Here is a 25219-nt window from a genome sequence, read left to right as displayed (position 1 = left end):
AGGTCTGCTTTTGTTTAAAACAGGGTGTCAGTTTCCAGTTAAAAGGGAATTTTAACTGATGGGTGCCACATTTACCTCGGTAGAAGGGGTGGGTGTGACAATCTTGCTTGCCATGGATGAAGTAATCGAAGCTAAAGGGGCCATCATTGGACTCCAATGACGGCTGGTCGATTTTTAGATTCTGACAGGGTGGCAATGGCGGCATAAGCCATATATCATCACCACCGCGTTGTTCTCCTTTTCATCCTTAGCTAAGGTAGTGACGGCGGCATAAACCATATATCGTCACCACCACGTTGTCCTCTTTTTCATCCTTAGCTAAGGTAGTGACGGTGGCATAAGCCATATATCGTCACCACCATGCTGTCCACATTTTCATCCTTCGTCTTTTTTTAACTTTTTTGTGATGGCGTCCACAGTGAGTGAAAATGAATAGCATGCATATACTCTTGTCTATGTGCATGATTTAAAACAAAATATGCAGAGAAACGGGTCCCACTAAGAGACTAGCATCATTAATGAAAGATTTTTTTTTCATGGCATGGGCATAGGGTGTGCAACCGGAACACATCTTATACATTTTGTATAGAGTTTCATCTACCTCATCAAGATGACATTTTTTCAATGGCATTATGCATGGGATTAACAACCAAAATATATACGTATGTATTTTGCATGAAATTTCATCTAAGATTTTTCTTCATGGCATCTTGCATGGATTGAACTAAATCAGAACATGCTTATATATATATATTTGTATGAGATTTTATAAGATCATTTACCTTCTTGAAGTGATGAACTTCTCAAGGCTTATGAGCGTTTTTTGCTTGGTATGTATGAAGGGGACATCACCATTGTCGGGCCTCTCCACAAGGTTCTTGATTGCCTTTATCTTCACAATGGAGCTTTCTCATTGAGCCCGTAGAGAAACAAGGAAAGAAGCCATCACCACGTTCATAGACGGTGATGAAGCCATGCTATTCAAGGAAACAGGAATCCATCCTCTCTTGCATTTTTTTATATTTCAACATTCACTCCTCGGGTCCCACCACGGGATGAATATCAAGGAAAAAAAATGAAGCAAGGGCCTCCATGCATACGTCCTCCTTCAAACACAAAGACGGGCCCACCATCCAAAGGGAGAACTTCTCATTCATCCATGAATTTTTTTTATCTTCAGTCCCACCATGTAAGAGAACCTTCTTCCATGTATCACCATGCTAATTTTTTTTCTTTTTCTTTTTACCCTGGCGGTCCCACCATCCATCAAAATCCTTCTTTTTTCTATACTCTCTTCCTCCTCATTTTTTTTTTTATCTCTCCCCTCTTTTTTGTTACCAAAATCAAGGAGTTTAAACTTAAAATTTTGATTCTCATAACCAACAAGATTTTGGATTTAAAAAATTTAAAATCACGATCCTTATCCCATCTAGCGCATACATATTATTATTTTTTTAATTTTATTTTAGTTTATTTTATTTTTTTATTTGTTTGACATTTTATATTTATTAATATTTATATTTATTATTATTATTATTATTATTATTATTATTATTATTATTATTATTATTTCGTTATCAGATAAGCCCTAATGATCATTATCCCTCAAATTTTATTTTAACTCGAATTTAATTCAAGTAGAGATAAAGATTAAGGTTTTATTCAAATTAAAACTCTTCCTTCTTTTTTTTATATAAACAACGTATATACCCCTCTCATTAAAAAAGTATAATTATCAAAATAGTTTTTCTATTATTTGAAATTGGTCCAATTTGTCCCACTATTATAATCGCTACCTTTTTCAATCTCCATATTTTCCTAAACTGTGTTAATCTTGCACTTAGAATTTGCTAATGTTGCTTTTTAATATTAAAAAAACTCTCAAAAAAAATGCAATTATCCAAATAATCCCATTATAATTGATGCCTTTTTTAGTCCTTGTATTTTCTTAATTTGGGAAATCTTAGTCTACTCGCTAATGGGTATTACTTTTGTAATTCGTAACACCTATTAGTGAGTGGACTGCATGTGTTCTCCTATACTCTTAGGATGCGTTTGGATGTTCTCAATCATTACCCTAGCGAAGGGAAGCATTGATTAAATATTCCCTTCTCCTTGTTTAGATGTTATTTTATGCAGATAATCATTGAGGGTTGGTGGAATTCATTACTGATAGTTTCGGTGTGTCAGTGTGTTTAGCGAAGTCACTCAATCTCACAAGAAAATAAAGCACACACACACACACATCAAGCAAGAGAAAGAAGACACACAAGTTGATTACCCAGTTCGGCACAACCTTGCCTACATCTCAGGGCCAAGCCCATAAAAATAATCGACTAAAAGAGGTGATAGAATAAATAGTACAACACTCCCTTCCTCGCTCAAGACAAAGAATACCCTATTAAGATTGCCCGATGCCCACTCTCCTCAACCCTCACCGAAGGGTTTTTCACTTGTGGCTCATCCTAAATCTTCAAGCAGAATATTTTATACAGACGCTTGATTCTTCCTCTTTATGAATTCTCTATGGCTTCCTAACTTGGACACCTTCCAAAGTTAGATGTTGCAACACTGCCCACATTACTGAACATGACTGAGTTCTAGCCAGTTGCACCCGAACTTGTGACACCTTCAGTCTAATTCGTAGCAATTGACTTGTCCCGAGCTCCTCCTACCTACATCTGCTTCCTTCCTCACGTCACTTCAGCAGGTACCTTCTCCAGAGGGACGCGCCTAGCAAGGAACACACAACCATCTCACCAAAGATGGCCACTGAAGATCTCCCGATCTTCTTTCCAAACTTGGTCCAAGTTTGGTCTTCCAATGTAATCTTCGTTTGAATCATGGATATATTGTTACTAAACTTGATCTCGTCTCATCCAAGTTTAGCCTTTAATATCTTCAAGCATGATCTTCATTCATCCAATGCTTGGATCTTCAAATCTTCAATTATATCTCAAGTAATCTTTAATCAATCTCAATTAATCTTCAATCAATCTCCCATATATGATTAGTCTCCTTGAATAGCTCCGTCCATAATTAGATTTAGATCTTCTTTCAAATTGTATAACTAATTATGGTCTTAAGAATCATATTGGCTTGTTCTTACCTTTCTTAGTTTGTGTCTTCAAATAGTTTCACACCAAACTAAGCTCCATGCAATCTTCATGATGATCTTTTATTCTTGCCAACAATAGATTATTCCTCTCTTTTAAAAATAGATCTCTCATAAAAAGAGTTTATCAAAGATATAATTCATCATCTTGGATCTTACCAAATATAGCTAAAATCATACCTGAGATAAACTTGCTCTTAGAGAGATCCTTTTTCCTTGATGTTTTTTCCAAAAATAGTTATTCTTATATGAACCATTGAGAGAAATTTCACTAAACATAATCTCCAAACATGATCATCTAAGTCTCATATCTCCAAATGCCATGTCACCAAGCTTTAGCCACATCATCATCCTAGTCACTTTTCCTTTTTGCCAAGCCACCATTGTTTGTCACCTCTTGGCTTGTCACATAATACCAATCCACGTCGTCAGACCTAACAAATACCTCCACCAAAGAAATAAGTTATTCCCCCACATTGGGGGGAATACCAATTGCTAATACTTGAATTTACTTTTTTGCCCATATCAAAATAAAAATATTACTTATACATCCCAACTTAAAACCTAATGATCTTTAATTAACTTGATTAATTCAGTTAATGAAATAATTGATTAACTTAATTAATAAAATAATTAATTAACTTAATTAATTAAGTTAATAAAACAATTAATTGTGTTAACTTAACTAATTACATAATTAATTAAATTAATTAATTCGGTTAATAAAATAATTGATTAAATTAATTAATAAAATAATTAATTAACATAATTAACTTAATTAATTCAGTTAATAAAATAATTGATTAACTTAATTAATAAAATAATTAATTAACTTAATTAATAAAATAATTAATTAACTTAATTAATTTAGTTAATAAAATAATTGATTAACTTAATTATTAAAATAATTAATTAACTCAATTAATTAAGTTAATAAAATAATTAATTGTGTTAACTTAACTATTTAATAATTAATTAACTCAATTACTTCAGTTAACAAAATAATTGATTAACTTAATTAATAAAATAATTAATTAACTTAATTAACTTAATTAATTCAGTTAATAAAATAATTGATTAACTTAATTAATAAAATAATTAATTAACTCAATTAATTAAGTTAATAAAATAATTAATTGTGTTAACTTAACTAATTAAATAATTAATTAACTTAATTAATTAAGTTAATAAAATAATTAATTATATTAATAAAATAATTAATTAACTTAATTAATTCTTAATTATCATTAAACATATATACATAATTGTTTCTTAGGAAGGGTATAAAGGTAATTGTCTCATATATTTTCCACTTACTTTTTACATTCCTAATGCATAACTCTTTTTAACCAAACATAGTTTTCATTTCTATCCCCTCCCCATTACCGCCATTCTCATCCCTCTCTTCATTACCCCCGTTCCTATCCACATTCCTATTCCGTCATCCAAACACACCCTTATATTTTAAGTGAAAAGTAAAAATAAAATATAAGATAAAAAACAATGGATCCAGAGCCACCTACAATTTTTTGAAATTCCTTGATCTTAAGCAACATCCAGCATCCTTCATTCCTAATAACGGTGAAGCTCTCTCGCTAACCCTTAACCATCTAGAACGGTGGATCTCTAATTCAGCCTATTTGTCTTTGTTACAGAATTCCCAACATAATAAAGTAGGATAAGTGATGCATCTAAAGCAAATTCTCATGTTTGATAAACAAAAGCATTCTTTAGGGATGTTTTTGTTTCTTGTGAAAGGTTTATATTTGTTTCAAACTTTAAAGTTGCTATGTGAACTTGGTGAAATCCAAGGTTGTAATGTTTTTGTTAATTTCAAAGGATTCGGTGGCATTTGATGTGGTGTTACTTTTATTCATTTTTGCCTTGTTAATATGCCTAGCAGATGTAAAGAACCAATTGTATCTGTTAGTTCCATCGGTGTGGTTTGTGAGTTTAGAGAACACTTAAACACTCAAGAAAATCTCATACACAAACCAAACAAAGAAGACACACAAAATTGGTAATCCAGTTCGGCGTTTACTTACTTACGTCTGGGGGCCAAGCCCGGAGATAAACAATCCACTAAAAGAGGTGAAAATACATGAGTACAAGCACTTTGTCACTCACCCTCACAAATAAAGGTCACTACCTTCTCTAGATTGTGTAGTACCACACACTCTCTTGCTCAAGTGTTTTACCCAATCTCAGAGCAAAGTAGCTTATATAGATGTCTCAATGTTTCAAATATAGTCCATATATCTTTTAGAATCTTCACTGCTACTAACTTTAGAACCTTCTAAAATTAGCTATTACAACTCCTGTTGTAACACAACTTGCATCATGGCTCTGACTGCTGACTTGACTGAGTTTTGGTTCCGTTGCGAAGCGACCTCAAGACCCATCAACCTCCCGGTCATGCTTAGTCTGAGTTGATGCAGCCAGATCTCCCGATCTCGATTACCGGTAACTAGCCTACCTCCTCAGGTCCTCACCACGCAGTCCCCTCGCAAGGGAGCACGACTTTGTGCGTCTTCATGAAGCTATCTAAACTTAATCTTCAGTTCACCCAAGTTTGCCCTTCAAAATTTCTCAAGAATAGGTCTTCAATCAATTATGCCAATCATACCAACAATAGGCATGTCTCCAATAATACCCTTAATAATCTTTAATCATACTCATTAAGGCTCTTGAAATCATGCCTTCAATAGCCTTCAATCATACCATTGATAGGTATTTCTTCAATTAAGCTCCATCCATATTTAATTTCCAATCAAATCTTTCTAAGTATGGTCTTGAAATGATCTTGCCTTCAAGTTGTAACACATACCGAAAATAGTTTCAATAACATTTCCAAGATATTTGCCTCCAATCCAAGACTCCTTGCCACGTCACCATGTTTCCCATGTTATCATTTATGCCACGTTACAAAGGTTGCCATATCACCTTGACTCGGTGCCAAATTATGCCAATTAAAGTGCTTTTACACTAACAATATCAATTACTAAATTTCATATGGTGAATTAAAGTAAGAAGTGTATCGATATCTTGTTCTTATTTAACTGCATAATGCATAGATGTCAAGTTAGTAAGAGTGGTGGCAAAGAAGAAAGCAATGGAGAAGAGAGTGGCTCTATGGCCTAGTATTTTATTCTTTTTTTACCTTTTCCTTTTTTAAAACAATTTTTTAGTATTAAAAAGACCACGTCAGCAAATTCAACTAGTAAGAGTAATGCTTGATAACAAGTGGTCTAAGATTTCCCATGTTAAGAAAAATCAAGGACTGAAAGAAAACAAATATAATAAGGGGATTAAAGGGGCCCATTTAGAGGGATTTTTTTTTGTTGATAATTTTACATTCTTTTTTCAAAGAATTTTTTAATATTAAAAAGGCCACGTTGGTAAATTCTAATGACGATAGCAATGGATGTTAGCAAGTGGACTAGGATTTCCCATTTTAGGAAAATGTGGGGACTGAAAAGGCAACAATTATAATAAAAAAGAGAAATTGGTTATATACCCCTCAAAACCAACAAAATTACATATTTTGGCCAAAAGCATCATAATTGCATGTACACCCCTGAAAAATAAGATGAATTGCGGATATACCCCTGCTGTTAAGTTTTGGAGATAGAATTTAACTATATTATCTTAACTATGGTTAAAACATAGGTTAAAGTATGTAAAATATCAAAAATACCCTTACATACTATCACCTTCTCTACCCATCCAACTCTAACTCACACTCACCCTCCACACTGTCCAAGCTCTAGAGGATTAAACCATCTCATTCCTGTCCGCTGACGGCCTCGTCATCCCAGAAGTCCCTCTCCGCCGACAGCCGCTCCAAACCTCCTCCTTCTCCTCTCCTCCGACGACCGCGCATCCTGGAAATCTCTCTCCGCTGACGACCGCACATCCTAAAAATCTCCATTATCACGGATTAAACCATCTCCTTCCTCTCCGTCGACGGTCGCGTCATCCCGGAAGTCCCTCTCCGCCTATGGCAGCTCCAAGCCTCCTTCCTCTCGATCAAAGGGTATAATAGTCATTTTGCATAGTTGTTGTTAGTTAATTGACAAAATTTTAACCTCAGGCGTGTATATGCAATTATGCATATTATTTAGGGGTATATATGCAATTATGTTTTATTCAGGGGTAAATATGTAATTTTAAAAATATTCAAGGGTATACTTTCAAAAACCCCTAATAAAAAAAAGACTAAAAAAAGCAGATTTTGAATAATAAAGGGATTGTTTCAATAATTATACCTATAATAAATCTTTGTGTCCATCGGTAGTTAGAAGTATGTGCTACCATCAATTGTTAAGGCACATGTATATGGGCCAAGAATTGATCATCTAGCATATGGGCCCTCACCTGACAATGACAAGCAGCAAGCCCAAAACCCATAACCAGGGACTTAAACTTATGAAAAATATAGTTTGATCCTTCAATTTTTTTTCTTATTTTTCCAAGATAATAAAGAAAAAAAAATAAACAATAATTTAGGTTTTATTATCTCTAAGTTGGGTTTTCTTTAAAAAGGTATATAACTAAATATGAATAATTTATAACTTTACATAAATAAATGTAGTTTTTACAAAAGTATATTACCAATTCTTTTTTATGGGATATGCAAGCAGAAAACACAAAAAAATCTATAGAATATAAATTTGAAGAATTTCATAATAGCACTTATTTAATTTTAATAGGATCTACAAGCAATTTTCCTTGAAAACAAATACAGTAGCCCTCACTCAACAAGAGATAAGGTTTGTCTCTTTTTGTTTGATTGGTGACGGGCATTTTATAAAGGAGGTTGTGGCAAAAAAACGAGCGCACAATAATATTGTTATTTAAAAAGATATTTATCAAATAATTTTAAATAATAAAATTAAAGTACTGTTTATACTCATAAAAACAATAATCATGGAGGTGCATTATTTGAAAATAAAAGTCTAAGTTATAGAGTTGAAGGGACGAACTTTTTATAGCGTTCTTTTTTTTTTTTATATTATCATATACAATAATCGATACATATACATTGTTTTGTTGATAAAGCTTTTAAAATTATGTATTTATAATAATGACATGCATAAACTTTTATATTTTGTGAATAATGAAACATATACTTATAGTTCCTGTTCTGTTCTTTAATGTTTAGTTTTTATTTTTCGCAAGACTTACTTTTTTTTTTAAGCAATTTGTTCTAAAAACGAATATATTCACTTCCACAATGACACCATCCAAACAAAAATGACATCACTTACAATGCAATGATGCTTTATGTCCAATTGCATGTATCGTTACGTTGCCACTCTTATTATCATTATCACTTTGTATTCACTTTACACCTCATTTCTTTGTGGTTTTAATCAATCATTTTATCTATAAATATCTATAATTGATTTATTTTGTTTTTAAGGGGCATTAAATAGAGTTTTTAAGAATAGGTGTCCATGACGGATCAATCTTTTATGAATTTTCTAGATTGTCTAAGGCAGCCAAATTGTTTCACTCATTAGAGAATTTAAAACTGTAATAATTGTGCGAAAATTAATTTTTTAATAGATGAAGTGCATATAAAATCAAAACTTTACTTGATATATAGCGGGAATATATTGAATCAACTTATCATGGATTTTTCCTGAAAATTAAACCTTAATATCCTAAAACATAGTAAGCGTATCTCCTGTAATTTGCATATATATATATATATATATTTCCAGCCTTAACCTTCTAGCCCATTATTGTAGTTTATATTCTTTAATTTTAATAAGCACCTCTATTATTAGAAAGGTAGAACCAATTAGACAAAGATAAGGAATCACGGCCCATTGATAAAGACAAAGCTTTTAATTAATGCCAACAAGAAAGAGGCATTGCCCGACAGGCTAAGCAATTGATATAGAATATTTTAAAAACCAAGTGGCATGAGTGACCAATGTTATTAAAAGTCTGTTGATGTTTTTATTTTATATTTTAATAAAGTGCTTAAATTGTAACTTAGATTAAAATTTAACAGATATAGAGATCTATAATATGGCGGAGGCCCATTTGGTGAACATGATAAGAATGATAGAATATGATAGACTATCATATCTTACTATTATTAGTGTGCTAATAAGATATGATAGTCTTATCATATTGACTCACTTTATCCTACCGATAATGAATTCTATGGGGGAAGTCAGGATAGAAACATGTAGAATATGATAAAATAATAAATTTACTTTTTTGCCTTATTATTTGGTTTTCCTTCATTATCTAGGGTTTCATTATATCTGTTTTTTTTTTTATCTTTTAAACATGATGCTTGGGACAAAAAGCTTGTTAACAACTAAATAGGACACTAATTTGACTATTTTAAGTAGGATTTTACGCATTTAGAGTGGTTAAAGGGTTTTTCCGCCGATCTTGTGCTTGAACAGATTATTTTTCATCTAAATCTATTTTTTTTAATCATGTCTTATTTTTAGTTTCTCTAGTTTGATGATTTTTTTTCAAATTGATTTTGATGTGATATATTTATTTTCCATTAATGGGTTTGTTACTCTAGCTTTATGTCATATCGATGATGACTTTGTGTATGATTTTCTCCAAGAAAATAGGTATTAACTATAATTTTTACAAGTTGGTGATATTACAATCTATATATTTGTGAACATTATTTATAAGTTATTTATTTTTTAAAAATTTAAAATATACTGAGAAGTAAATCATTAAGGAAAAAATAATTCAGAAAAGTTTATTTAATATATATATATATATATAACTATATTATAAAGTGTAATTTTGTTTATTTACATAGCATTCGGTATCATATCCTGTAATTATCCGGTCCACTTCAAACATAAAATATGATAACAAAATGCTATTTAATGATTTATCCGGTGCACATTAAATATATGATAGGATATGAGCTTATCATACTCATACCCTTTCCTAATCTTATCTAGTTCTCATATTATATCCGTCCATATCCTATCATGTCCACCAAACAGGCCTAATAAGGGTGATTAGACGGGCAACAGGATAAAAAAAAGAAAACATTGACATAAATATGCAGCTTTTTTTTAAAAAAAAATATTATATTTTAAAAATTTAATTACCAAAATGTGCATGTTTCTAACTAATTACGGACATGCGCATTTTTTATTTTTTTAATATTAAAATTTTATTATTTAAAAAATCACGGACCTATTAGCTTAAAAAAAAAGTTTGACATTTAAACCCTTACAATTTCACAATATTTTCTTATAACTTGTTTTTCCCCACTTCTACTCTTCTATTTCTACTTTTACTGATTTTAACAGTTAAAAATTATTGTGATATTTGGTCAAAATTTTAACAAATAAAATTACTATAGTCAAAATTTTAACAAGTAAAAATTAAAATTATCTATAAATATTTGAACAGTCAAACTTACAACTGCTAAAGTAGGTGGAGAGCATTATTGGGGGTTGATAGGATGAATTATTGGTATAACTGCCAATTACCGCATTGATTTGATTGAGACGACGATGGTGGGTTTCCACCATTTCATTTTCCTTGTGGCCATGTTTTTACAGCGTACGCATACATTCATTTACATTGGCAGGCATATGTAGATAATGTTAGGTTTGAGACAATTTTTAATGTATACCATAAAGAGTTTCATTCAATGTAAAATGAGAGATACTGGAACCCTCATAATGGTCCACGTATATGTTCTGATCTTACAATGCGAAGACCACCTTCAGGGTGTCCAAACTCTACCAGAATTTGTAATGAGATATTGTACTTGTTGAATCAGTTTATAATATATGTAATTGTTTTTGTTCATACAAAATATCAAGTGAGTTTGTTTTAGTTGCTACTTGCATTAGTAATTTTTATATATTAAAATTTTGACAGTTAAAATTTTTGGATATTTAATATTTTATTATTATAAAAAAATATTTGAATTATTTAAATTATTAATAGTGTGAAAATTTAGTGAAACTAACCTAGGAGAATAGAAGGGGGAAAAACAAATTATAAGAATATATTATGAAATTATAAGAGTTTGAATATAAAACTGTTTTTATTAAATAATTAGTGGGGTTTTAATATTAAAAAATAAAAATACTCATGTCCATAAATAGTTACAAACATGCGCATGTTGATAATTAAAATTTTAAAATATAGTATTAAAAAAACTAAATATGCTTTCTTGATGTTAAAATATTTTTGATTAATATGAATAAATCATGGATTTTTGACTTGTATTAAAATGATTTTTTTTTTAAATATTACAAATTTTTTTTTTACTAAATTACACATGTTTGGGATTATTTACCAAAATACGCAGGTTGGTGGAAAACGGTAAAACTTTCCCCGTTTTCAGCTTTTTCATTTTTTTATTTTAAAATATAGAAAACGGGAGAGTTTCTCCCGTTTTCATTTGTTTTAATTAAAAAATTATGATTTTCAAAATTTTAAAATTTTTTTAATAAATAAAAATGGAAACGGGAGAGTAACTCCCGTTTTCCTTTTGTTTTCCTTTTGTTTTTTAAAAACTCATGTAGCCGCTGTTAGGTTTTAAAGAATTCTTTTTATATAATTAATTTTTTAATTAAAAAAAATTGTTGATATATATATATATATTAATACAAAATAGGATGGTTAAACCTACTTTGTGCTAAGTACTGACCGGTGCAGGTTTGACCGTCTTACTTTGTGTTAATTACTGACCGGTGCAGGTTTGATCGTCTTACTTTGTGTTAATTACTGATCGGTGCAGGTTTGACCAACATACTTTGTACTAATTACTGACATATGCAAGTTTGACTGTCCTACTTTGTGCTAATTACTGATCGGTGTAGGTTTGACCAACTTACTTTGAACTAATTACTGACCGGTGCAGGTTTGACTGACGTACTTTGTGCTAATCACTGACAGGTGCAGGTTTGAAAGTCCTACTTTGTCCTAATTAATTATCGATACAAGTTTGACCAAACTACTTTATACCAATTACTGACAGGTGTAGGTTTAACCGACCTACTTTGTGCTAAGTACTGACTGGTGCACTTTTCATTGTCTTACTTTGTGGTAATTATTAACCAGTGCAGGTTTGACAGTCTTACTTTGTGCTAATTACTAATGGTGTAGGTTTGACCCTCCTACTTTGTACTAACTACTTACCGTTGTAGATTTAACCATCCTATTTTGTATTAATATATATATATATATCAACAATTATTTTTTAATTAAAAAATTAATTATATAAAAAGAATTCTTTTAAAACCTAACAACAGCTACATGAGTGTTTTTTTTAAAAAAAACAAAAGGAAAACGGGAGTTACTCTCCCGTTTTCATTTTTATTTATTAAAAAAATTTAAAAAATTTTGAAAACGGGAGAGTTTCTCCCGTTTTCATAATTTTTTTAATTAAAACAAATGAAAACGGGAGAAACTCTCCCGTTTTCATAATTTTTTTAATTAAAACAAATGAAAACGGGAGAAACTCTCCCGTTTTCAATATTTAAAATAAAAAAATAAAAAATAAAAAGATGAAAACGGGGAAAGTTTTACTGTTACCGTTTTCCACCAACCTGCGTATTTTGGTAAATAATCCCAAACATGCGTAATTTAGTAAATATTTTTTTCGTAATATTTAAAAAAAAAGCCTCTGTTGGTTTCTGTAAAACGTAAAACAAGTAAAAATAATTTTTTTGATAAAAATTTCATATCAGCTGAAAAAAACATTTAAAATATTGATAAGAATATTGATAAGAATATTGATTATTTTGGAGTTTTTTTTCCATGTGATATTGTTGATCATGTAATTATCTTCAAACAATATATGTTCATATTTTTAAAATTTTCTGACCCTTAATAGATCCACTATTCTAACTTGTTTAATTATACTAGTATCGACAAACTAGTGTGCTCATTGAGCGCTCAATAGAATTGCCCCCCGTTATGAGCGCTCAGTAGTTGTAAATAAAAAAAATTATTGATTTCTCACTGCTAGAGGGCTTTTTCTTTTTGGATACAATAAAATAGGCAACATTTGGTTTTCAGAAGAGAGAAGGCCCTTATCTCCGATGATTTCCCTATCTTCTTCTTTCAAAAGTAGTGGTGGATTACGAGTGATGACTTTGTCATGATTTAGGAAGACTTCTATAGGGATGCTACCTAGAGGAAAATTTGAGCTAATATTGCCCTTACCCCTAAGGTAGAGAGTCCCGATGGTGCCATGGACTTCCGTATGATTGACCCTCAAAATAATTATCTCTAAGATAATGGCTTCCCGCCTTAGTAAGGTTTTAAGCTCACTATTGAACAAGGATTAAGACCTTTCTTCAAACCTCGAAAGTGACCATCCTCATCAAAGGTACCCCGAGTAATTACATATGGTACTTTCACAGTTTAAAGCAATTTGATCCTCTATCTCCACTTTTATGTGTTGTCACTAATGTCCTAAACTCTATATTTTCGCATGCCCTTACCTTTAGGGTACTTTATGGGGTATCCCTTGGGAGATGGGATAATATGTACCTTCTTCAATATGTGGGTGGTCTGATTATCTTAACTGCTAGGGGTATTGAGAGTTTAAGGATCATAATTAAACTTGTCCTATACCTATTTGAAGGCACTCGGGTCTTGCTATTGAATTCCAAAAGACATGCTTGCACTCCTTTAGTTTTGGACACATGCTAAAGTACTAGCACTGATCCCAAATTGTTCCACTAGCCTTCTTCAGCTCACATATTTTAATGTAACCATATCCAAAGGAAGCCCCATCGCCAAGACTGGATGAAGTTTTTCCTTGGGATGAGATCTCATCCCTTATTTCTCCATTTTGATATATTGGATGTCTGTATTCAAATTTCCTAAATGGGTCACTTAATCAATCGATTAGAATTGGATAGACTTCCTCTAGCTAGTTTGGTTGGATATTGACAACCCTAAATACCCCGATGTTGATTAGAGATGACATTGTAAATCTAATGATTTAGGTGGGTGGGAATCCTATATCTCATGGGCTTTAACAATACCCTCCTAGCTTAATGGTGATAGGAAATTGCAATAGCCCAATCATCTATTTCAATTACTATCCTCCATTACAATACTCATCGTAACAAAAGCCATTTTGGAATGGAATCCTGAGATATCCTCCCAATTTTCGGTCCTATATCTATCCTATCATCAAGATTGTGGCTTTCACTCTATTATTGTGATACTTTGCCCCTCACTCTCCTTCCTGATTACTCTTCTTTGGTAGTTATGAGGGTAGAGGGCTTTTATGACATTTCTTGGGTTAGTTGGGTCATTTGAATAATTATCACCCAAACTTACTCACCTATATCTTTTTCTTGAATGCACAAGGGCATTGTTGTCTTTTGTCAAATGTTTATTCATTCTAGTCCATGTTTCAAAAGCATGAGGGCAACTTAGTCATTTTTTGAAATCCATGACATTTTGGTTGATATGTTGAAGTTATAGGGACAAAAGGGTTATTTCCCCTTAAATCCTTATCCTTCTCTTAAAAGCTAATTATGTTTCTTAGAGGCTAAGCTTTCTAGGTCTTCTCTTATTCACTCTAATGGCTTATATTCTCCTCATATTTGCCCAACTTTGTTTGCTTTGAATTTAGAAGGTAAGTTTCCATTCTTTTCATTAATTTTGTTATGGTATGCATCTCCTTGTGTTGAAATGTATTTTTAGCTCTTGAAATTGTTCTTTACCCCTCATGCCATTCCTTGGAAGCTTGTTTATAAATCCTTTGTAATGGTTTGGTTATTTGAAGCTTGTTTAAGTTGTTAATACTTATATTACATCATTGCCCCATGATATTGAGCATTCCTTTAGATTCCTTTGAATCAAAGAAGTTATGTAAAGTTTTGGTGCTCAAAATAAGGGTGTTTAAGAGCTCAAAATGATGCCTAAGTTTTGTTAATTTATGTATCTTTTAGTTGGTCATTGTACAATTGTGAAAATTTGGTATTCTTCCATTAGATTGTTGATGAGTTCGGTCCCAGGTACTGTAGCAATGGCTGATTTATTATAGCATCGAGAGTTAGCATCTTTTCTTTCGATGTTCTTGAGGTTGGATCTTCACCATCATCATGTGATCTTCTCTCTAGTATATTGGCATGCCGAAATTCCATACCTAGGGCTTCGAATTGCTTTGATTTCTCATTTCTATAACTCTATTTATGTTGTCGTATTCTTCTCATGTTTTTCGTATTTTTGGTTATCATATTTGTTAGGCGGGGAGCCCTCGAGCAAGGACAAGGCAGTGGAGGAAGCTTAACGATTTGCTCTTCATTGTTGTGAGTGAATTTGAGTATTATTAATGCACATCGTTCTTTAAAAGTACATATATCTATTTTGTATTATGTATTACTTGACTCTGACTAAGAGCATAGTTGGTTGGGAATATGATTCTTTTTGACGTTATGATATAAGTTATTTCTCCCAACTCGATTTCAGTTCCATTCATGTATTTTAACCTTATGGCATATGCAATCCTTGGCAAGTTTTCAACCATTCATTTCGTATATATGTTTTTATGGTTCTATGGAGATTGTGAGATCTATAATATTCCCGAAATGTTTGGATACTTACTAGATTTTGCAATGGGATACTATTCCAATATGTGGAATCTATGGTATATCAGTGATAACACTAAAATATGACATGGAAAACATTATGTTTTATATGTGAAAATTTATGCTCCATGGTTGAGATATCAATGATTTATGGTCTTTTCTATGTGTCTAGATGGTAACATGCTATGTGTGATTCACTGCAGTGGAGGTCCCCATGGCTAGTTTGTAGAGGTAGTGTGGTTGACCATTATATTACATGTACAAAGAGGCGCGTAGAGAACCTGAATGGGACCAAACTTGACTAAGACCCTCGGAGTTACCACATGAGATCGACTCCCAGAGGCCAACGCCAAGGAGGGCTACCTAGTTTTATTCTAAATAATAAAGTAACAAGGGGGAACATTCTTTGCGGCTAGCCTAAAAGTTTTCATGAGTTTTACATGATGATGTTATAAATCTACCGTTTATATGCGAATTATGTGGGGATATGTTTTTATAAATTTTGTTCTTTATGGTTTCATTTATGTCCTTGTTGAACTATGTGCCTTGTCCACTCACTGAATAATCATATTACTCATCACTCTATTTTTCTATCTTTTTCCTCAGGATGAATAGTGCATACTGTGAACTTTTTGTTGTGCAGTTCATCCAGTGTTTTGTTGTATAGTTTTATGGACTGTATCTATTATATGTAAAACTCATTGTATAGACTAGATCCATTGGGTTATATATGATCTTTTACATTTAATGTAGATTGCATGTATGTATCTTTGTTGGTAAGTTCATGGTGAATTTGTTGGGTTATCCGTTCATTAACTGTAAATCCAGGTTTGTTTAGGCCTTCCAGCAACTTGGGTGTAGGTCATAGTTGTCCCTTCCTAAGTCGTTGTGGTGGTTGCCATGTGCCTGACTGTGGGTTGGGGTGTGATAATTATAGCATGACCATTAGGTTAAAAGCTATTCTTGATGAATATTTGGTTGAGGATTTCATAAATTTACAGGACCTAATGGGCACTGTTTAGGAGCTCCTTCCCTCATTCCTCTTCAACATCCCTGGTCTATGTGATTCTACCCTTTCTAGCATTTGCTCGAGGATTACATGTAGCAACTACAAAATTTGGGCTTAGACACGTGCAGGATATTCTTAGTTAAACCATTTTATAACTTCCTTGATAATGGAGAACTATGATGCCAGTGACCTTGATTTTTTAGAAGGAAGCTTGCCTCGGAAAATCAATATTTTCAATTGGTTGTTTGGGACAACAAGGTTCTTATGCTTGATAATTTTGCCATCAGGAAATGTAAGACTTCCAACTGCTAGCTACGTGCTTTATCACATATCAATTAAAACTATCAACCATCTATTCCTCCACTTTTCTTTTACCTCCTTCGTAAGGAACCTCTTTGGTCATATATATTTAGGCTCATTGATTATCCTAGCTCTTTAGGTGAATTATGAGACTCTCTGTGGTCCAACCTTGAGACTTTGCTCAAGGACACATAGGATGTCACACCCTAAACACGGAGCATTGACAAACGGCCGCATACCTACAAGGTCATGACCAAGTAGGCACGCAAGGCCTCAAAAACTGTCTCACACTAGATAAAAACAACGTTTAACAAAGACATTAACTTTCAAAAGCAACAGAGAGGCACAATACTCGAAACACAACAAAAACAAGTAACAAGTGTCTCATATGACATTAAACATAAGACAAAAAGTTCTAAGTCCACAACAAGGGAAGATTATTAACTTGAAATATAACTAGACGGTGACTTGCTCAACGACCCCGCTAAGCTGTCCACCACCCAACCCTACTCTTGATCTGAAAGAGAGAGAGAGAACAACTTAATAAGCTTGGGAGCCCAGTAAGCAACCACTAAAAATATCAGGATCACAAAAATTCAATAATTTCTAAAAAACATACAAAATGTAACAAGGCAGAATAAATATCAAAGTGAAATCCAGAAATCAGAAATAAATCATAACAAATTTGGTTTACCAAAATAACAAGTATATATGTCCCCCAAACAACTAATGCCAAAACAAAATACCATAACTCATTTATTTAAACTCGGTGACCCGAGTCAGATTTCAGAACTCATAGATTTATTTACCCTTGGTGGCCCGAGCCAGAATATCAGAAGCTATTATTCTTCACCGACGGAACGGTGCGAAACTATAGTTTCTGTGTTAGAAGTACGTACGTGTCGACACGGTCAGTGATTAACCCCCAGTGACAGGGTTATTGCACAGTTAATTGGAACTACGAGTTTCTATCACAAAATATGTCGGGTCCAAAATCATTGTCAACACAATAATATAAAAATTTAGTGATCCCGTTTTCTAACAAAATTAAACCATTTATATCAAATAATAAACTATCAATTAACAGAATATTCCACACAATTTAATAAATTATTAAAATTGGAAATAACAAAAAAAAAAAAATCATTTCTCAGCACTTCAAGTAAATGCAAATATTTATGAATTAAACAAACAAAATAATTCAAAAACAATACATCATGAATCCGAATTTTCATATATGAAACTTTTTAAATAACGGATGAAAATATGACATCAGGAAATTTGTTAAAAATTTAACTACAAAGAAAATTTTTATAATGATCACAAGCTTCTGACATTATAAATAATTAAACTTTAATAACTATTGAATAAACCATATAAATAACCAACACAAAAAAAAATATTAAATAACCATAAATCAAAAAGTAAATAATTAAATAACTAATAAAAATGCAAACTATCAGAAATTAAATAAATATTAAATAAAACTAACTCAATGGAATGACAACTTATCAAGAGTCAAAATGTATACATATATATGGGTATTTATATGTGGTTTACTTACCTGACTAGCTAACACCAAAACTACAAGCACCACGAAATTAGGTTTCCACAGAATACCCTATATTTGAGAGTACATTCCAATGTATTAAAACGTTAAACATGCTACAAATACACAGGAATATACAGTGGGTCAAATTCCTACCCTAACTATCATAATACTTAGAACATCCAACAATCCAATTTATATAAACATATACATGTATATATTTATATATAAATCTGTGTGTGTTAACTATTCATACATAAAACTTCTCCACTAATTCCTAGGAAATCAAAACAAATACAGTATCTAAAACAATTGATCAATTATAATATATATATATATATATTAATATAAACGGACTACAGAACCTCAACCAATTTGGTTTCATAAATTCAGTGGGATTTCTATCTACACAACTATACATATCCTTGAAGTAAAAGCATCATATATCATCAAAATATATGCAACATTACTTTACACTGAACACAACATCAGAACCCATAACTTAATATATATATATATATATATATGAATATATTTGCTAAAACAGTGGACGCCACGCAGCCAACACACTAAATCAAATAATAATAATAATAATAATAATAATAATAATAATAATAAATAAAATAAAATAAAATAAAACTGAATTTAAAAGAAATATATATATATATATATATGATTCTTATCAAATTAAGAATAATCATTTTTTTTAAACATAAAGAATTTAAGTATGAACGGAGGCATTAACAAACTTGCAAATCAATGTTGAAAATTCATTATGCAATAGCCAGTATCAACATGAGATAATCAAACCGCTAGGCATACAACAAACCCTGATCAAGATTAATAAAACAATGCCACGATAAGATCTAGGAAGTAAAAAAAACTCCACCACTTAACCCTAGATCTAGGAAGAGAACGCTTACCTCACAACGATAACGACACAACCCTTGACAAAGAGGCCTATCTCCGTCATCGCCACTGGCACCACACCAAAAAGAAAAAGAGAAGAGCAAAAAGGCAAGATCTCTCCCTCTTTCTTGGTCTAAACGAGATTCTATATCGGAAGAAACAAAGAGACGACGGCTAGGGTTTTGAAAACATAATAAAATATAAAGATTAAAAAAAGGTTTTTCTTTTCCTTTTCCGTAACCGCCATGCATGTAAAATAAATGAATTAAATTAAAAAAAAAACCTGTGGGGCCCACACAAGATCTCCTGATTAAGGCCATTGTTTGAAACATTTGGCTAGAATGGAGTGATTATTTTTCTAATTCTAAATCACTTCCACCAATTATAATTATAATCAAAATTAATCACATGTTTTTATTCTTTGGTTTTTTGTCTATGATGCAAAAGGATCAAACTCAAGGGCTAGATCTCCCTTATTAAAAGTAACTTTAAGTTCTTGGGATTTCATATGAACGAGCTTCCAATCTTGGTTATGGATAAGTTCCACTTCATCTTCGAGTTATGACACTTTGGATGGATAATCCCCCATCCAATTGTTTCTAGAGTGTTGTTTGCTTTGTCTCTTATTATTTGTTGTAATTCACTTACAATGAACTTTGTATTCTTACTTCTTTCCTTTTATAATTATATTTTTTTAATAAATTTGTGATTTATTAATTTTTATAAAAATTTTAAGAAAAATAAAAAATATTTTTTTATTAATTTTATAAAAACATGAGAATGAATTGCATGTTCATTATAGTGGAAATAAAAAGAATGCAATGAAAGTGGAATTTTAGTTCATGAATTTAAAATGGTTTCAGATCAATAATCTGACTGGATAAAATAAATAATAAAAAAAAAAAATCAACCCTTCAGTTTCTTTTGAATAAAAAAAACTTAATAATAATTTAATATTCATATCAGTATAATTGTGAGATTAAACAATAAAAATGCATTTGTTGTGCTGCGTGATGTGCTCTTGTTTTTTATTAAAACTTTGTTCTTAATTTTTTTTTTTGGGAAAGAGGAGCGGGGCGAATCCACTGTAGAGCCGGGGACGCATGCATGCCTCGGTGGAACAAGTGGGAGCAGTGCACTGCGTGGTACTGAAACCACCCGTCATGCAACCACTATTCACAACTCCCGAAATGCTGCTCGCCGAGAATCGAACTCTCACCACTCGGTGAGAGCTCTATCAGCGACCCAGTATCTCATAATAGTCAAGATCGTTGGCAACTTTGTTCTTAATTTTAGGCCACCAATGAAGTTCACCAGTTAATATTGTGAGGAACCAACCTACTAAGCAATGAGACTTACAAGAAATTCCAAAGAGATTGAGTGAAAGAGCCAACAAACACTGCTTTAAAGCAAAGAACTTTATAAAAAGAAGAAGAAGATCCTGGAAGCTCTCTCTCTCTCTCTCTCTCTCTCTCTTTATATATATATATATATATATAACCCTCTTCTTCACAATATCATTCAAGAAAGACAAGCAAAGCACAAAAGAATCTCAGGTTCTTCATCTTCTTCTCTTTATAAACTCTCAAGCGTTAACATTTCATTACATTAGCAGATATGGTGTTGGCCCAGGTTCATCAATTTGAGGAGGACTCCTCATCCTCCTCAATTTGTCCCATTTTTGGGTCCAGATACATTCAAGAGCCAATTCCAAGGTTTGTAATTCCAATTTCAACAATTCAATGTCTTTTTTTTTTTTTGCAGAAAAAACTTACATTGAATTTGACGAAATTGATATGACATTAGAACAAATTAGTTAATAATCATGCTTCTTTTTCTGAATTTGCAATGTTTTGAATGTTTCCTAATTTGCTTACTAGATATTACTTTATTTTATTTTTTTGCAGAAAAAAATTACATTGAATTTGACGAAATTGATATGACATTTGAACAAATTAGTTAACAATCATGTTTCTTTTTCTGAATTTGCAATGTTTTGAATGTTTTCTAATTTGCTTACTAGATATTACTTAGAAATTTTGCATTGAATTTGACCAAATTAATTAATAATTATAATACTTTTTTTAAATTTTTTTCACAAATGAAATTTATTATGTATGCCATTATGCCATCAACTCTTATGCTAGAAATTATTTGAAAAATTGCATTGAATATTGAACAAATTAATTAATAAGCATGTTATTCATTTAATGTTTTCGTACTCAAATTTATTACATATGCCATTATATCATCAACTCAGGTTATAATTAACTAGATATTATTTGAGAATTTTCATTAAATTTGACTAAATTGATTTGTAATGTGAACAAACTTAAATGTTTTCATACATAAAATTTATTATATATGTGTGTGTCATTATCATCAATTGATTACTAGATATTACCTGAAAATTTGAATTAAAATTTGACCAAATTGGTATGACATTTAAACAACCTAGTTAACAATTAATCATGTTTTTCTTTTTTTCCTTATGTATGCTATGCTTTCTTACATAAAAATTATTATATATACAGTCATAATCAACCGGCTTGGTAGATATAACTTGAATTACAATTATTCATAATCATTTAAACTATTATCAAAAGAAATTTATTATTTTGAATATTTACTAGATATACATTGCAAGAGAAACAAAATTCCAAAGAGGTGGCGTACCAAATAATCCATGACGAATTACTACTAGACAGCAACCCAAGGCTCAACTTAGCCTCCTTTGTCACCACTTGGATGGAACCAGAGTGTGATAAACTGATGTCAGAGGTCATGAACAAGAACTATGTGGACATGGATGAGTACCCAGTCACTACAGAACTTCAGGCAGGATAAGCTTAATTATCCATACTAAATATAACATATATATATATACATAGACTAATTAATTTCATTGTTATTTATGTGGGGAAATATATAGAATCGTTGTGTGAATATCATAGCTCATCTATTCAATGCACCTGTTGGTGAGAAAGAAGCAGCAGTAGGAGTTGGCACAGTGGGATCTTCAGAGGCTATAATGTTAGCTGGGCTTGCATTCAAGAGAAGGTGGCAAAACAAAAGGAAAGCACAAGGCAAGCCTTGTGACAAACCTAACATTGTCACTGGAGCTAATGTGCAGGTTAATTAATTAATTTGCATATATTAATTCTAACACGTTTAAGTTCATGAATTTTAATTTGTATTTATAACTTGCATGCATGCATGCGTTGAATATTATATAGGTTTGCTGGGAGAAATTTGCAAGGTACTTTGAGGTGGAACTCAAGGAAGTGAAACTAAGGGAAGGGTACTATGTTATGGATCCTGTGAAAGCTGTGGAGATGGTTGATGAGAACACTATCTGTGTTGCAGCTATCTTAGGTTCAACACTCAATGGAGAGTTTGAAGATGTTAAACTTCTCAATGATCTTCTTACTGTCAAAAATACAAAGACAGGGTAATTATATGTATATATATATATATATGTATGTATGTCTGTACATATATTATTAGTATTATTCATATATATTGTGTAATTGTGATCAGGTGGGAAACTCCAATTCATGTAGATGCTGCAAGTGGGGGATTTGTTGCACCATTCTTGTATCCTGAACTTGAATGGGATTTCAGGTTGCCACTGGTGAAGAGTATTAATGTGAGTGGGCATAAATATGGTTTAGTTTATGCTGGTGTTGGATGGGTGATTTGGAGGAGTAGCAAATATTTGCCTGAAGAGTTGATTTTCCATATTAACTACCTTGGAGCTGATCAACCTACTTTTACTCTCAACTTCTCTAAAGGTAATGTATATATATATCTATATATCTTAATTGGAAGTTTAATATTCGATTAAATGTATGAGGTGTTTTTTGTAGGATCTAGTCAAATTATTGCACAATATTATCAGTTTCTACGCCTTGGTTTCGAGGTATGGATAATTAATATCAAAGAATTCAAGGTTCTTTGTGAGGTCTCTTAACTTATGATTAAAATTAATATATATATATATATATGCAGGGATACAAGAATGTGATTAAGAACTGCATGGAAAATGCCATGATGCTAAGTGAAGGGATTAAAAGAATGGGGCGGTTTGATATAGTTTCTAAAGAATATGGAGTACCATTGGTTGCATTCTCATTCAAGAATAAGAAGGACATGCATTTGGCTTTCAAGCTAAGCAAACTTTTAAGGCAATATGGTTGGATTGTTCCGGCATACACAATGCCGGCTGATGCCGACCATGTAACTGTTCTTCGTGTTGTTGTACGAGAGGATTTCGCTCGACCATTGGTTGAAAAATTCCTCTCACATGTCGAAATCTCTTTGAATGAGCTAGATTCTATGACTGAAGCACCAGCTCCGACAATTTGGCTCACAGTTGAGCTGAAGCCTAGTGAAAATGTTGATGATGAAGATGGCACCTTTCACATTCCATCAAGTGTGACCATGAAGAAAGAATTGGTGCCAATAAATAAGAGCATTCCTTTGATGGGAGTAAAGACTAAAGGAGTTTGTTAAACAGTTAAAAGTGAATAAATATGCATAATAAATGCCATGTTGCCTGAAAAAAAATTTGATTTTAAGGGAAAGTACAAGCACAACCTTGCTTTTATCCGTAGCGCACCTGAAAGAAGGCTTATGAGTAATACCTATAGAGTTAGATTTACACCTACTACACTTGTTTAAAGGTATCATAGCAATTTGACGAAAAGACATGCCGAAAGAAATTACTTTGGTTGCACTCATGTAATATATGAAATTCCATTATTGTGGTTCTTTACTTTTTCCAATCCAAAAAGGTGAGAGAGGAGACAAATGCTCACTAACCTTTTGATGCAGATGGCTTTGATTGATTCTCAAGAATTCCTCTTTTGAAGTCAGTTATTGGTCTGGTTTATAAAGTCACTGTCCATCTACATCAAGCTTAACAAATTGGCTTTGCACTTAATTTGGCTTCTTGACTTCCATTGAGTCATATAAATAAGTCTTTCATATGAAACCCTTTCACTTTTTCTAAACATACAATCAGATCACTTCCATCACTAATACATCTTAATTGATGGTAGTTATCCATTGTACTTGTCACAATGAAAAATTAATTCTATATGATATATATATATATATATATATGTGTGTGTGTGTGTGTATATATAAAAAGGTGTTGGATTACATCAAACTTATATTGTATATATAAATATTTTATCACAAAGCATTTGTTCTTTTAAACTTGTGATTCATGCACCTAATACCAAATCAAAGAAATTAATATGGGACATGTTGTCAAGATTTGAAAACAGAAGACTAGGATCGACGATATATAGGGTACATGATTAAGAGATGATTAATTAAAGAAAGAAGAGATTGAACGGTGAATCAGCCATATATGAAGTGTAAGGAACTACTCTTTACCTAAATCACTTATGACATGATGTTCAACCTATTTTAGCTATTTGATTTAGATGGAATGCTTAAATAAACTTGTGAAGAGGAAACTTGGTTGGAAGTTGTGTGGTTAGGTTTGGTAGGTTTTCTATTGCATATATATATATATATATATATGAACCTAAAGATTATGTGTTCAAACATGAATGCAACCTAATTAGAACGACAATATTATCGCTGATAACATATGACGAATTAATGAAATACGATTAAAGCAAAGATCAATGTTAATTTGAAGTATATTTAACCATCCAACACAAAGATTAAGTGGATGGAACTATTGCTGCGATCAATGTAAGTTGGATGACTTGAAGAGA

At 31.8% G+C, this 25219-nt stretch overlaps 1 protein-coding gene and 1 long non-coding RNA gene across 3 annotated transcripts; both read left to right on the top strand.

The window, feature by feature from the left end:
* The first annotated feature begins 14656 nt into the window (after window positions 1-14656).
* Window positions 14657-16276, top strand: LOC120282387. The gene is made up of 3 exons (XR_005542961.1): window positions 14657-14741; window positions 15355-15417; window positions 15900-16276. It is a non-coding gene; the product is annotated as an uncharacterized LOC120282387 (long non-coding RNA).
* A 4701-nt stretch (window positions 16277-20977) lies between these two features.
* LOC120282559 (glutamate decarboxylase-like) lies at window positions 20978-24340 on the top strand. 2 transcript variants are annotated; one of them, XM_039289393.1, is made up of 8 exons: window positions 20978-21019; window positions 21096-21178; window positions 22097-22301; window positions 22396-22596; window positions 22700-22914; window positions 23004-23257; window positions 23333-23385; window positions 23475-24340. In XM_039289393.1, the coding sequence occupies exons 3-8, from the start codon at window positions 22212-22214 to the stop codon at window positions 23976-23978; spliced, it is 1317 nt and encodes a 438-aa protein (XP_039145327.1). In that variant the 5' UTR covers window positions 20978-21019; window positions 21096-21178; window positions 22097-22211; the 3' UTR covers window positions 23979-24340. The 2 variants fall into 2 exon arrangements, with proteins under 2 accessions (XP_039145327.1, XP_039145326.1); XM_039289392.1 differs by having other exon boundaries at window positions 20979-21178.
* Window positions 24341-25219: the final 879 nt, after the last annotated feature.

Source organism: Dioscorea cayenensis, chromosome 18, assembly GCF_009730915.1.
Source record: "Dioscorea cayenensis subsp. rotundata cultivar TDr96_F1 chromosome 18, TDr96_F1_v2_PseudoChromosome.rev07_lg8_w22 25.fasta, whole genome shotgun sequence".
NCBI lineage: Eukaryota > Viridiplantae > Streptophyta > Magnoliopsida > Dioscoreales > Dioscoreaceae > Dioscorea > Dioscorea cayenensis.
The sequence above is the reverse complement of the archived record's forward strand: the minus strand, read 5'-3'. Positions and strand labels throughout refer to the sequence as shown.